The sequence below is a fragment of the Nematolebias whitei genome, chromosome 11 (genome assembly GCF_014905685.2).
Source record: "Nematolebias whitei isolate Nwh7 chromosome 11, NemWhi1, whole genome shotgun sequence".
In the NCBI taxonomy this organism is placed as follows: Eukaryota; Metazoa; Chordata; class Actinopteri; order Cyprinodontiformes; family Rivulidae; genus Nematolebias; species Nematolebias whitei.
Genome location: NC_056508.1, coordinates 38672629 through 38687817, shown reverse-complemented (window position 1 = coordinate 38687817; position 15189 = coordinate 38672629). Strand labels below are relative to the sequence as shown.

The following is a 15189-nucleotide window of genomic DNA, read 5'->3' as shown; positions in this document are numbered from 1 at the left end:
CAAATAGGACAACTTTTATAAACATATGTGTGTACAAGCACAATAAAATAATAAACTACTTCCTACTTGTACAACTATTCCTACTTAATGGTTTTTCACTTATCGCAGGTGGACTGAGAATGGAAACCCCCGCGATAAACGAGGGACTACAGTACATCCCTTTAAAAATTCACAAAATTAATCTTATCTTTCTCTTAATCAGTTTCCCGCCTTTGTTTATAAAAGTTGTCCTATTTGGCTGTTGAATATTTATCATGATCTGGCTTGAATCGTGCTGCATGCGCGTGCAGGAAGGCCACGGGAGACTCCAGGTAAAATAAGTAATAAAGTTTATTGTAAATAAACAAAACAAGATGCTGGCGGGGGCAGCTAACTTACTTTAAGGAGAACACACAAGGAGACAGATCACAACAGCCATAGGAAGGACAATCCAGAGACAAATGACAAGACACAAGGAAGCTGAATGAATAGAGACACTGATGAGGACGAACGACAAACACCTGTGGTGATTGGGATTAGACACAGGTGAGACAGGAGGAGGAACACTGATGGGTGAATGAAAACATGAGGAAACAGAAAAGACTGGACAAAACCCAGAAATCCCACAATATTAAACAAATTTAAAACTTAGTTCATAATTAGCCAGCAATACATTATAGAAGTGGCACACGCTACTTTAATGAAGTTACTGACAGCAGGGCGTCTTCCTTGTTACCTGCGTGATGAGGCTCTTCAGCTCGGTCCTCTCCACCTCCCAGGACGCCTTGGCCTTAGCAAACTGCTGAGTGAGTTCCTGGGAGCCTTGTCTCTCCTGTCTCAGCTCTGCACTCAGATCCTGCAGAGCTACCCTCAGGTCTGCCAAAGTGCTGCTCACAGCACTCGACTGCAGGGAAACAGGAAATCAAAGCATCTTTGTGTGTGTGAAAGGAGATTTTGGGACAGTGAACGTGTATTTTGTCTTGTTATCCAGTCTCAGGTGAGTTTAGGGGAAATGTGTTTCACTCAGAGTGTATGTGCACATGCTGCCATCTCTACCTTTATCGTCGGACTGAGCGGCTGTTCTTCTGCAGAATCTCGTTTGTCTGTTTGGCTCGTGGGGCCGGACAGGTTCTCGTCCTCCAACAACATATACAGATCGTTCAGGCTGTTCATCTAAAGAACCAATCACAGTGTGACATCATCACCATCTCATCGTAGATTTACTCAAACAAAACTATACGTTCAAAAAACATATTCTAACATGGACAAACTCTAGCAGCTAATAGTTTTATTTCCTTCTCCTCACACCTCCAGCACGTCCTTCCACTCTGCGTCCTTCTTGCAGCCCAGCCTCCACTGTTTGAGGAAGCAGCGAAGTTTGAGGCTGAGCAGTAACAGAGCCTGTTTAAGGTGCTGGGACTCCTGGACCAGCAGAGTCCTCTCCTGGTTCCACAGTTTCTGCTGATGCCGAGCCTGGAGGTCCAGACTCTGCAGCTGGAAGTCCCGTCGGAGTAAGGCCTTCTGGTGCTCGTCCTGGAGCTGAATGGGAGAGAAGATTCAAGACTGGTTAACAGCCGAACCTTTGTTTGCTTCTGCTGAAAGTTTATCTATCAAAGCAACTTTTTTAATTTTCATATTTAAGGATGACGGCATGTGTAATTCTGTTTATAGTTTTTTCTAAGTTTTTTTGCTATCAATAACTTCTGCATATTTTGTGCTTCATACATTTAAATGTTCGGCTCAATCAGGAATACTGTGCTAGGACTTTTAGTATTTGTACCTTATATACTTTTTGAATTATTTACTTTTACTTACCAATATTTTCCCCCATTAAAATACATTGCGGCATTTTCAATTTCATCAAAAACGTTTCCTAAAATCAACCTATTTATAATTTAATTTGTGTATTTTTATTCTTTAGCTTGTTGCCACAGTTTTGTTACATTTAGCTTTTAGCTATGGTTTTACAGATTTGAACTTTTAGCTACTGTTTTGCTGATTTTGAATTTTGTTCTGGTTGTTTTAACTCTAATAAATCAGCTAACAAGCCATTATTTTACAAAAAAGAAGAAACAAACAAAAAAAAAGAGTCACAGGGAAAAACTATATTTAGTTGCTGTTGACATCTTAAAATGCTCAGATTCATTTTATTATTTTGCAGATAATACAAAAGATCTGGACTTCAAACTATTAAATACAAGATACCATAATTTCTGGACTATTGAGCGCACCTGATTATAAGCCACGCCCAATAAATAAAATAATAAAAAAATCAACATTTGTACATACAGTATATCGGTCACACTTATCTATAAGCCACAGATGTTCATGTTGTAACATGAGATATTTACACCAATTTTTTTTTTTTACTTTTAATTAAATACGTACCAATAACATACAATAATACATACAGTAAATGCTTTTTTTTTAAATTTCTGAACAGTGCTTGGCTGGTTAAAAAATAAATAAATACAGTAGCCTACTTGGAAAAGTCATTGATCGCTATTTTCATCTTCCTCCTGCGCACTGCCGGAGAAAAGAGGATGGAGGACAGCTTGTACTGTCAATTATAATGCATGGTTCATACTTATTTCAAGTGGCTGCAAATACTTCACCCCCTGCCTGGGGCACAACGGGGAGGGGAGGAGAGAATGGGGAGGTGGCCCAATCCACTGTGACCTGTTCAGTAATTTCACTGGTCAGATTTTTTTTAACCTTTATTTATACAGGTAGTCTCACTGAATCAAGAGGACCCACCCCCCCCCAAGAGAGACGTATATTGGTCAGCTATGTGAGTGCCCGGGTGTGACGAGGCTAAATGTTTTGGCGGCATAAAAAAGTGGCAGCTTATAGTCAGGAAATTACAGTAATTGACAAGGAGGAGAATAAACAAGTTTAGGTTTGTCCTTATCTAAACAACATCTTTCAATCAAGACTTAATTTGTAGAAGACATACGGGCGAGAGGAACACAACGTGACTCAGAAAAAGAAAAGAAAATGCGACACAGAGACTTGCAAACAGACCTGTAAGAGTTTGAGACTGATTTCTTTGTAATTCTGCCTCTCTGTCTGCAGCTCCTCCTGAGACTCTTCTGCTTTGGACAACTGGACACTGGCCTGCATGGACAGGGGGACAACGAAGACAGGTCAAGAAGAACGACGAAACAAAGAAAAACAGAAAAGAAAGAAAGAATGGCAGAAAACTACGTGACGTAGCACCGGATAAAACAACAGAGACCAAACAAGTATAATAAATAAGAAAAATGGGGGCATTTATAATTATAAATTCATAAAGTGCTAAGTGTGAAATTTGTTACAATATTTTTGCGCTCCAGCACCTTTTAAATCCCATTTTAGCTCTTTGCCACAGTACGACTTCACACAGTTCTCCTCGTGCACGCTCCCACAGCTCATTAAGCTGCTGAGTGAGAGCAAAGCATCGACCCACCACTGTACCATTAATGTCCTGTTCTACCCTCCAACTGGCTCAGATTCTTTCCTCCATCACCCTCCATCAGGAGCACCACCCTGCCTCTAACTGCCCCCACAGTCAGCCTGAAAAACTGCACTCTGACTTTAATGACTCGCTGCTGTGATGAAGTGATAAACGATCAGTGAAAATGAACAACAGCATTAGACGACGTGTTACGCGTAAATATGTAAAGAGGGTTAAATAATTCAACATGCTGTCAGTGTGTGACATTGGGCTAATATTCTATGAAAAAAACTAAATAAAACAAAAACAAACTTGACAAACTAGGCAAAAATATACAAAATTACCCACTATGTAATTTAAATGAATATTAAAATATTAAGTACATAAATTAAAACCTTGAGAGGTTTTAAGTGTAACTTCGCTAAACTAAGCATTGCTAATACAAAATAGGCTAATCAAAATCATCCATCCATCCATCCATCCATCCATCCATCCATCCATCCATCCATCCATCCATCCATTCATCCAGCCAGGTTGTAGCTGGTGTTCTTTGATAGTTGGTCTGTTTTTAGCTTGATGTTTAGTGTAAAACATGGACACTAAATGATGATTGTTGTTCAGAAGGTGTAACAATACACCTCTAAGCACAAAATATAATAAAAGGCATAATTTAATAGTAGCTGAACTCAAATTATTATTCTTTATGTTGTAGATTATAATCTGCAGAAGTATACTTGACACAAAATCTGGGTTTATGAAAACTTGGGGTGTTGGTTTCCTGTCTGGCTATGTGCTCTGTTTCTGCCTTTTACCTTTCGGTCTATTTGAAATAATTATTGTGTCCCTGACCCAGTCGTCCTCGCCCTCATGAAGGATGCAGACAAGTAGAGCCGCGGTTGTCATGGAGACACTGCAGAAAGTCAAACAAACAGAGGTGTATGCTTCCTGTCAGCTCCCCGGCTGACAGTGAAGCCTCTGCTCATTTTGTTTACAGCTGGTAAAGTGAGCTGGACGTTACTGTAATACACCGTCACTTTCATGCACTCACACTGAAGAAGTGAGCTCATTTGCTTAATGACTTATTGAGAATGCAATATCAAAAACCGTATAGTAAATCCAAGAAAGTTCAATCTGGTCCTCTGGACATTCAAAAAAACAAAAACAAAAAACAAAACAAAGCAAAAAAAAAATGTAGAAACGTTTCGTCTCTCATCCAAGAGACTTCCTCAGTCTGAGCTGCTGTTTTCAGCTCAGTCTCTTAAATAGCACCTTCTCAGAGTGGATCAGCCAGTTTTGCTGCTGACAACCAAAACCAACTGATCACATGCTCAAGAAGGACCATCAGCCTAACAAAGGATCATTAGCACACTGATGGCTGTTTACTACTCAAAGGGGGTTGAGTGATACCAGCAATCACAGCATTGTAAGAGGGGGACAATTGAACCCGGAGGCCTCCACCCCTGTTTAATGATGGACGGTTTCTTTTCACAAAGATGGCCTCCTTTACTCCTTTCTCAAACCATCGTTCCTCTCTGTCCAGGATGTGAACATCTTCATCCTTGAAAGAGTGACCGCTGGCCTGGAGATGAGTGTAGACCGCAGAGTCCTGGCCTGATGATAGAATACATAAAGAATAATAATTTGAGTTCAGCTACTATCAACATCATCAGGCCAGGACTCTGCGGTCTACACTCATCTCCAGGCCAGCGGTCACTCTTTCAAGGATGAAGATGTTCACATCCTGGACAGAGAGGAACGATGGTTTGAGAGAAGAGTAAAGGAGGCCATCTTTGTGAAAAGAAACCGTCCATCATTAAACAGGGGTGGAGGCCTCTGGGTTCAATTGTCCCCCTCTTACAATGCTGTGATTGCTGGTATCACTCAACCCCCTTTGAATAGTAAACAGCCATCAGTGTGCTAATGATCCTTTGTTAGGCTGATGGTCCTTCTTGAGCATGTGATCAGTTGGTTTTGGTTGTCAGCAGCAAAACTGGCTGATCCACTCTGAGAAGGTGCTATTTAAGAGACTGAGCTGAAAACAGCAGCTCAGACTGAGGAAGTCTCTTGGATGAGAGACGAAACGTTTCTACATTTTTTTTTTGCTTTGTTTTGTTTTTTGTTTTTTTGAATGTCCAGAGAACCAGATTGAACTTTCTTGGATTTTTCTACCTGGATTATTGAGCATGCATCAGGATACGTATAGTAAATGTTTACCAGAGACTCTGACTAGATAAATGCTATTGACATTGAAAATATTCAAACTGTTCATATAAATTCTTTACTTGTGCAGAAAAAAAGCAAATAGCTTTAGTCAAGTAAAACATTACAAGCCCTAATCTGATTTTAAAAAGTTATTTGACAAGAAGACAAGCAGAAACGTGGCCCACAGAACCACGCTGTTGTGACTAACAAGGTTTCTGCAATTTAATTATAGTAAATTTAACACTATTAAAGACCCCTTGAAAACCATAGGAATTCAAATTTAGGTCCTACATAAATTACAAAACTAAGTAGTAAATATTTATTCCAAAATATCAAATTTTATTGTCTTTCGATCAAATCTAAATTTAAGCCAAATCAACAAAATAAACTACTATTAGTTTTGCATAAAAACCTTTGAAACCCTAAGACTGAAGTAAAATCCAAAGAACCAAAGGATGCCGACAGCGCATTAAAAAAACTTAATGAAAGAAGCAACAAATGAACAAACACACAAATTTAAGACGTACCGGTAACTAAATGAATTTTAGACCTAAAATAGAAAATCTGAATATATTTACGTCTTTGTAAAGCCTAAAACTGCAGGCTCAGTTGTAATAAACTCTATATAGGACTCACAATCTGACAAACATGAACGTTGAATCATTCTTTTTGTCATAACTTTCGGTTACAAGGCAATAAAGAATCTCTAAACACCAAACAAATGCAGAAGATCTTCCAGTTTACCATAAAGAATGCTATCATTTTGTTAAGACAATAATCTATTGTTGCAAATATCAGCGTTAAATTGTTGCTAATACATTTAAGATGAAGGAAAAACGTATGGTTTGTGGTGCTGAGTGCAGCAAATACAAAAAATTAAGATCAGCCATAATATTATGACCAACTAGAGTCAACTAGAGGTTAATTATCTTGTCACATGATCACTGTTTATAGGAACTTTTGGTACCACTTTACAATAAGGCTCCCCTTATAGCTGACTAATAAATAGCTTATAGATATGTTATTATTTCCTCTATAAACACTTTATAAATCATTAATAACTGCTTATTATGCATTAATTAAGGGTGACAGAGACAAAACTGGCCAGTTTCTTGCCAAATAGTGATCCAAATCTGTTCACCTATATATTTCATCTAGAGTTATTATATTAAACATTTCAGACTACCTTGTGAGTACAATAAGCATTTGTAAAACCTATTTTTAGCATATAATATTGTACTTTATCACTGCTTTATAAGTATCTATTGTTGTAGATACTTATAATGCAGTGATAAAAGTACAATATTATATCGTAAAAAAAATTTGGTGTTTAAAAATTTGGATGCTTAGGACAAGAAGAACCGTCTCGACTCGCCAAAAAAAAAGAAAAAGAAAACAACAAGAAATACCAAAGCATGCAGCAAAAATACTAAAAAAAAATACTATTAATGTACTAATTTAAAAAAATACTACTAACATACTAAAAAATACTATTAACGTACTAATTTAAAAAATACTACTAACATACTAAAAAATACCATTAACGTACAATTTTTTTTTAAATACTACTAACATACTAAAAATACTATTAACGTACTAATTAAAAAATACTACTAACATACTAAAAAAACATTAAAAAAATACTACTAACATACAAAATAAAATACTACTAACATACTAAAAAAATACTACTAACATACTAAAAAAATACTACTAATATACTAAAAAAATTAAAAAAATATACTACTAACATACTAAAAAACATTAAAAAATACTTCTAAAATACTAAAAAACAAGGCGCCAAAGTTGGAAAAACTAAATACATCTACAGTGTGATTCGGTTAGCAGTGAGGTTCTTTCAACATCATGGTTCTGCATAATGCATAATAAGCAGTTATTAATCATTCATAAAGTGTTTATAGAGTAATTAATAATGTATCTATAGTAGGGGTGCACCGATTGCAGTTTTCTGGCCGATCACCGATTTCTAAAAAGTCTGACCTGCCAATACGATTTAGTTTTATAAGCGACAATGTCAGGTGTTATAAGTTCACAATGCACCTTCAATTTTCTAATCTTATTTTATTGAAAAACATACCCTTGAACAATATCCTAGAAACAATACAAACTGGTTTAACTGGCCATGAGGTAGTGCTCTGAAATATAAATGAAGTTCAGACAATTGTTGTTAAAACTAAAAAAATCGGTAAAATCGGTTTCTCATGCAAGTATCGGCCAATTTCCGATTTCCCAAAATTAAGGAAATATGGGCCGATAAATCGGTGTACCCCTAATCTATATGCTATTTATTAGCCAGCTATAAGGGGAGCCTTATTGTAAAGTGGTACCGAACTTTTATTCTATACAACAACTGAGAGTTGCTACAGTGCAGGGCAGCCATATTTAAGAGCTGGTCTTTCTGTGTTTCAGAGCATTTTTTGTATTAAAACATGGATTTCAGGTGTTGGCCATGAGCCATGAGACACATCAGGCCTCCAGAAGATGATTGCAGCTGTCATGTTTATGGCTGCGCTTACCAGTGCATGATCTGTCTCCTTCTCCTGCTCCATCTGGCCGCTTTTCTGATTTTGCGACTCGTTGCTGACAGCCTGGCGGTTCCCCTTTGTTTCATCGTTCACGTCTGGCTCTGCTTGGTCCCTATAATCGGGCTGCTGCATGCATGCATGGGCAAGTTAATGAAGAAAGAACAAAAACAAACACAGAAACAGAAAAAACATCACAGGAAAAAAAAAACAGAGGATGTAGGAGACATTCTGGGAGGGAAATAAAATAAAAATAAATGGAGGACAACAGACAAACAACAACGAAACAACAATGAGAAAAAAAAAACAAGACAACCAAAATGGTGTCCATCCATGTGACAATAAAAAAATATGACTCACAAGACAATGAAAAGAATGTAGAAGAAAAAGAGCTTGATCAATGAGGAAAATGAGAGGGTGGAAAAAAGACAGAAAAGGAGGATGGGGAGGAGAATGAGCAGCTGAGTGGAGAGGAGGAGATGTGGTAATAGATGAGGACACAAGAAAAGGGGTAAAGGATCAAAATTACATTGAGTTACAGAAGGAAATGAAGAGGAAGAGGAAAAAGAACGGAGGAAGGCAAAGCAGAAAGAAAATGATGAGGAAGAGGGACAAACAAGTGATGTTAAAAACCAAGAGACGGGACAGTTGGAACAAAGGAAGTCAGACGATGAGGGATGAGCAAGAAGAGGTCAGAGGACGGTGTGGTGGAGGAACGTGTGAGAAGGAGGTGCATGAAGTGAGAACGTGGAACAGTATGTGCAGAAATCCATTGATTATGATGCCCGTGCAGACAGGAAGGGGGGGACAAGAGAGGGAGGAGAGGTTGAAGGGGTTGGAAACGGCCTCTAATGGAGTCTAAGTTTGTTATTGTTACATATTTCCAGTTTATTCACAGCTTCCTTCAAACAGGTCAATTAAATCAGATCTGAAAAATGATTCAGAAGCAGAAAAACTAATTCCAACTGTCTCTATTTTAGTCTAAACGAACATAAATCCAGTAACTTTATTAAGGAAATCATTATGGGTTCTTAAAACTTTTTAAATACATTTGTAATAATCTAAAGCAAGAAAAAGATCTGCCATTAAATTTTCTGAATGTTTCTGTTCAGTGCCCTGAGACGACTTCTGTTGTGACTTGGTGCTTTATAAATAAACTGACCTGAACTGAATCGTTGAAGAACTGAAGATGCATTAAGGGCTTGCAGTAGATAAGACACTGACAATCAGCTCGAACCCAGAGGCATCCCAGTGGTGCGTTTCAAATGGAAGATAGGACTCATGAAAAACTATTTAGAGCAAATTTCAACTTAAGAAATCTGTTTTTCCTCAGGATTACCTCTGGAACATCAGTGCTGTTTAATGCAGTAGTCCCTCATTTATCACAGGGGATCCGTACCCTGAAGCCTCGCAAGAAGTGAAAAACCACCAAGTAGGAATAGTAGTACACAAAGTAAGTAGTAGTTTATTTCTAAAAGAACTCAGCATGTCATGATTTCAGCTCTCTGCCTCTGGCTACACTCTCGGCCACGCCCACTTCTCCACTCTGCACGTAGATCATTTGATCAGCTGCAGGAGGACGCTTCTCCCACAGCTGTGGGCTGCACACAGGTACTAATCATTTAAAATAATTTATTTTAAATAAATATTTCATGCCGATCGTGCGGCTCATCAATGAGCCATTGTGTGTCATGTCCAATCTTACTTTGAAAAACCGCGATAGAGCGAGTCTGCAAAAAACGAACCGCGAAGTAGCGAGGGAGGAACTACTATATTTTTAAATCTTTGTCTGATATATGTATCTACATTTTTAATGGCAATGATAAATATATTTCAAACTTTTTGATAGCTACAGTAACAAACAATGCTTAAAAGTTTCCATTAAAGTCTCTGCATTTAATCAAATATTTTAGAAACAGAAAGTTAACACTACAAATCCCAGCTAAGATTCACTCATGATGCTCAACGCCATCAAAAATAAATCCATATAAATCTATTTGACACAGAAACACAGTGGACATTAACCCTATATTTAAAACTGATAAAAATGGACGAACGGTACTTTTAACCTCATTTCATCTGAACAACTGGCTCCATTTGAGGCCCAACGCCCATTTCGACAGGTTAGGAGGAGTTTTATCAGCATGCAGAGAACACGGTGACTTTTACAGTGACGGCTCAAACATGACCGACCTGAAATGCAAAGGCAGGGATGCTTGTCTGTATTTTTAACGCCAATCTTGTTGGTCATTTATCAGCAGTGTCCAAATAATTTAATTTGAATAGTTTGGCTAAGGTCCCTCAAGTTTGAGCACGCTGCTGGGATGGTTGATTGAGAGTGTTAGTCGGCTAAAATAAAGTTTAGGCACTAAGACAACAACTGAAAGAAACACTAAATAATAAAAAAAGACAAAAACAAAAGAAAAAAAATGGTGACGGGAAGTAAAGGAGAGGATTGAGCTTCGTGTCTTTTACCTTTTCCTTGACTCTGTTCTCTTGATCCTGATCCTCTACGGAAGGGATGGACAAGCAGGGGGAGGGCGGAGGAGAAACGCCTTCCACCTGAGCATGCCTCCCCCCTGATGGAGCTTTCCCCAGGCTGTCTACCTGCTCCACGAAGGCCTGCAGCTGGGAGTGCAGGGCCTGAAGCCTGCTGGTCAGAGCACCGACCAGAGGGCGGTCCGTCACATCAGACAGCTCTGAAATCTGAAGAAAAGAAATTCAAGTTATTTCGCTGCCATGACGATTTGATGAGTGATAAGCTGTAGGGATATCAGCAAAACTGTCAGAGGGAATTGTAAAACACTGGTCGGAGAAGCTGAATCGCGATGAAATGGGTGAAAAAGTACTTTCTGGTGGTAAACAGTCTGATAAATAGTTTTAACAACTAAAACAAGTTCAAGTGAAATAATCAGCGAAAAGAGGATGTGCACCTGGCAGCGAGGCAGTTTCTCCAGATCGCACGGCTCGGCTGCCTCGCTGTTGCAGACCTTGTGATACACTGAGGGGGTCGAGGAGAGGCAGTTGGACTCGGGGGAGGTCAGTAGCTGTATCGCCGTGGAAACCAAACGAGCCTGGTCCCTCATGGCCAACAAGGCGTCATGGTCCTTGTGCCCGAGGCACCCGGGGAGTGAAGTTGCTGGATCAGCTTTGAGCTCGATCCTCTTCTTCTGTTCGTCGATCTCGACGGGTTCGTTCTCTCCTCCCACGGGCTCTTTGCGATGAGGTGAGCTGAAGGAGACACACAGAGAGCTCGTTAACCTACACTTGTCTTTACTAATAATTTAGAATGGATTTTTCAAGCACAAAACCATCACAGTTACTGCCTGAAATTAAACGAACAATTCTGTGGGCATGTTTTCCAAGATTAACTTTTCAGTTTCTATTAAATAATGCTGATAAACAGTTAGTTTTAGGACTTATTTATTTATTTATTTTTTGAGTTGCTAAAGTCAAGTTATTCTTGATTTAAGGGAAAAAGATGTAAGGAATTTTACACTAGATGACCATTCTCATAGTTTTTTTTTCCATCATTAGCACAAATTGTTGCTTCTTATTTTGAGGTATAGGTTGAAACTAATTAATATTTGGCCTCTTTCAGTTTGACTTGTTGACGTAATAAACGATATAGCTGCTCATATGAACACATGCTAATCTTAAAATCAGTCCTAAATGTTGTCAATTTGTTAATACTTTGAATAGTTTTCTTTCACCTACATTCAGAGTGCATTTGTCTAGAATGTTTTTTTCTGTAGATGCACTTCAATGAAATATTTCCTCTAATTCAGCTTCAGGTGGGTAAAGAATTAGGACAGCTGAAGGTCACTTACTGTAGTCTAATGAAAATAAAGGCCTTGTGCTTTCTGCTTCCTTCAGTATAGAAGAGTTGTGTATGGTCAGCATGATTTAAATATCATTAAAGTGTGTCAAAGGAGACACTACCAGACTTTTATATACCGGTATATGCATTTTCTACAGATGCTTTCCTATAAGGGCAGCAGCTATGCAGGTGTTGGAAAATCAAGGTTGAGCTCAAATTTACAGAAAGAACTCGTATAAAGCTGTTTGATTTACTGTACATATGATTGTACACATTCTTGGAAATTCAAATGTGTAATATTCGGTGGAGGGGAACTAGCCTGGACTTTGAGGGGAAACAGGTTTCTGGTTTTAGATATAACTCCATGAAGCTTGTGATGAATTTCTGATCAGAAAGTACCCATTATTAGGCCTGTCACGATAACAAATTTTGCTGGGCGATTAATTGTCTGAGAAATTATTGCGATAAACAATAATATTGTTTGAAATTCGACAATAATTAGTAATTATTGTCAAATTTAAGAAGAAATGTTGATTTGTTTTGTGTGTAGTACCTTTTTTGGACCACCGGATGGCAGTATAAGACTGTTTGAACCGATGGATGGATAGTGAGGGAGCGAGCAGTGTGTCTCTTAAGAAAAGAGGGAGGCTCCTTGACGTGACATGGTCTGTCTCTCTTCGATTCTCAAAATGGCGGATGCTCAGTGTGGTTTGAGCTCTTTAGCATTTTTCACACAAAACTTTTAATTTAAAAAAAATCAGTAAACAAGTTCTCAACTTCTTTTCGCAGAGAAAAACAACTTTTTACACGAAGGCACGGGTTTCAACAGTGAATTTTGGAGCTTTGACAAGACAGAGTTTTTTTTTCCTGAGGTCGGCCTGTTAGCTTAGCTCGTAGCTTAGCTTTTCAGCTTAGCTGCTTTTAACGATCCAAAAACGCAATTTTGGACGGTTAAGACAGATCTTAAAGAGAAAAGAGAAAGGGAGGGGTCAGTGAAGAGCACCGGAGTTGAGCTTTTTGTCATCCAGTGTCTTTAGTAGAAAGAGAGAGACGAAGAAAAGATAAAGCCGATAAATGAAAATGATGTCGATATATTTCATTCATCATGCGATTAATTGATTTATTGCTCATCGCGACAGGACTACCCATTATATGTTGCGTTTTTTATGTAAATGCATCAATACCTGAAGGGGAGGCATTCAGCCGAATCCCCTGCCTCTGCATCTGTCTCCAGAGACAGTCTCAAAGAGGACGAGGACGAGGAGGAAGGAGCATGATAGGAGGCAAGGTCACAGCGCTGGAGGTTGGACAGAAGAACACGGTTCTCGTACTGAAGCTTCTTCAGCTTCCCACTCAGCTCTCCAATCTGAAGCCTCGCCACGCTGAGCTCCTCCTCATGAGTCGGGGTGTCCGTGCTGATGAGCACCGCCCCTTCCTGTATGGAGTGCGAGGGGCTGTCGTTGAGCAGCCCGTCTGTCAGCGACATCAGGGAGTTGGACGACAGCGTGGACGCTGTAGGTGGGAGCTCGGACTTGTAGCGGTTGATCTCGTTCATCAGGAGTTTGTTCTGCTCCTCTATCTCGATCAGAGACCGTCTCAGGAGCTCTGCTTCCTCCTCCACGAACTGCAGGTGTCTCTGGAGCTCCATGATGTTTTCAGATGAAGCCCCTCCCCCGAGCACCGCAGCCCCTCCTGTGAGGCCAAGCCCTCCAACCGGACTACCACCAGCACCTGCGAGATCTTGAGGTCCATCTGGGGATGAAGACAGTCAGAGGTTACAAAAAGATTCAACATCTGGAAGACTGCAAACTTCTGATGCAATTCTAAAAATCTAAATATATTTAAAAATGACAAAGCAAACAAAGTGATTTCCCTTTACTCTTCCAGCATGAACAACTTCTCAGGAATCATTTTAGGAAGTGAATTTGATAACGAGAGCCACCTTGTGTTCCCTTCATGTCGTCCATCTCCGCCCGCAGGCCTCGGTTCTCCACCTCCAGCTCCACGATGCGTCGACTCAACAGGTTGGCCTCCTCCTCCACCAGCTTCAGGTGAACTCTGACCTCCGCTTCACGGGTGTGCGGGGAGTCGGCAACCTGCAGAGAGCCACAGAAGAGAAACGTTTGCACACCTCCCTCCACAACGCTCTATTTTTACAGAAGGTGTCGGGTTGTTAGGATTATTTAAGTGTTTAAAAAAAAAAAAACATGAATAAACCGGTGCAAATAAAATGTCACAAGTCAAATCCATGTCCTTGATACTGACAGACGTTTAAATGTTTATGAGAGAAAAAATGACAATACCAAGTGGTTATAAAATAGAAAAAGTTCAAGTAAAATACTCTTCTATTTTCAGTTATTAGTGTTTTGATAGGTTCTAAAATAATTTCCTTTCTCCATAATCTTTCTGTACCTTCTTGTCAAAGTGCATGAGCCTTTCAAGGTTTTTATTGGCACTAAATTGGGTGATCATTTTCAAACTACGACCAATCAGTCTGTTTTATTTTAGCCATAAACGTTAGTTCATTAAGACTTGAATACAGTAAAAAGAAGGAAAATTTGTGTTAGATTTCCTTTAACATGCTTTTGGAGAACAGGGAGTAAAGAGGTGACGTTTAACGACTTTGTGCCACAATTCAGAGAGCTGTTCTCACACTTCCTGACCATCATCAATCTGAAGGAACTCCTTAACGGATGAACTCATAGACATCACCACGGTCTTTACGACCACCTCCTCGTCCTCTCACCTCCTCCACGGTGAGGGAGGCGTTGACGTCTCCATACAGTGACCTGTACTTGGCCAGCTCCTCCTTCATGGCCTCGCTGTCCTTCACCAGCTTGGTGAGCTTCTTGCACATCAGAGCCGACTCCTCTTTGGCGAAGTGGAGCTGACACTTCAGGTCTGAGCTGTCCTCCTGAAGAGACGACATGGAGGGAACAAGGAGGACGGTGACGCAAATATCCAAGAAACATGGATGAATTGATAACAAAAGTACCATAATTTCTGGTCTATAAGCCGCTACTTTTTTCACATGCTTTGAACACCACAGCTTATACAACGCTATGGCAAATTTATGGATTTTTTTATTTTATTGTATTCTTTTATGGGCTAAGGAGTTTCCTGCCACCAAAAACATTAGTGCACAGCTTATATGTAGATATATATCTACATATATATATATATATATCTACATATATATATATATATAT

General features: G+C 39.3%; 1 protein-coding gene across 1 annotated transcript in view; it reads right to left on the bottom strand.

Moving 5' to 3' along the window:
- soga1 (suppressor of glucose, autophagy associated 1) overlaps positions 1 to 15189 on the bottom strand; it is a 107419-nt gene that overhangs the window by 14882 nt on the left and 77348 nt on the right. The window contains exons 6-15 of the mRNA XM_037684983.1: positions 14727 to 14894; positions 13923 to 14076; positions 13165 to 13732; positions 11094 to 11391; positions 10636 to 10866; positions 8155 to 8289; positions 3004 to 3096; positions 1288 to 1518; positions 1036 to 1152; positions 716 to 883 (exon numbers count right to left, since the gene is read on the bottom strand). Coding sequence (XP_037540911.1) covers positions 716 to 883; positions 1036 to 1152; positions 1288 to 1518; positions 3004 to 3096; positions 8155 to 8289; positions 10636 to 10866; positions 11094 to 11391; positions 13165 to 13732; positions 13923 to 14076; positions 14727 to 14894 — 2163 coding nt within the window. The remainder of the gene's footprint in view (positions 1 to 715; positions 884 to 1035; positions 1153 to 1287; positions 1519 to 3003; positions 3097 to 8154; positions 8290 to 10635; positions 10867 to 11093; positions 11392 to 13164; positions 13733 to 13922; positions 14077 to 14726; positions 14895 to 15189) is intronic.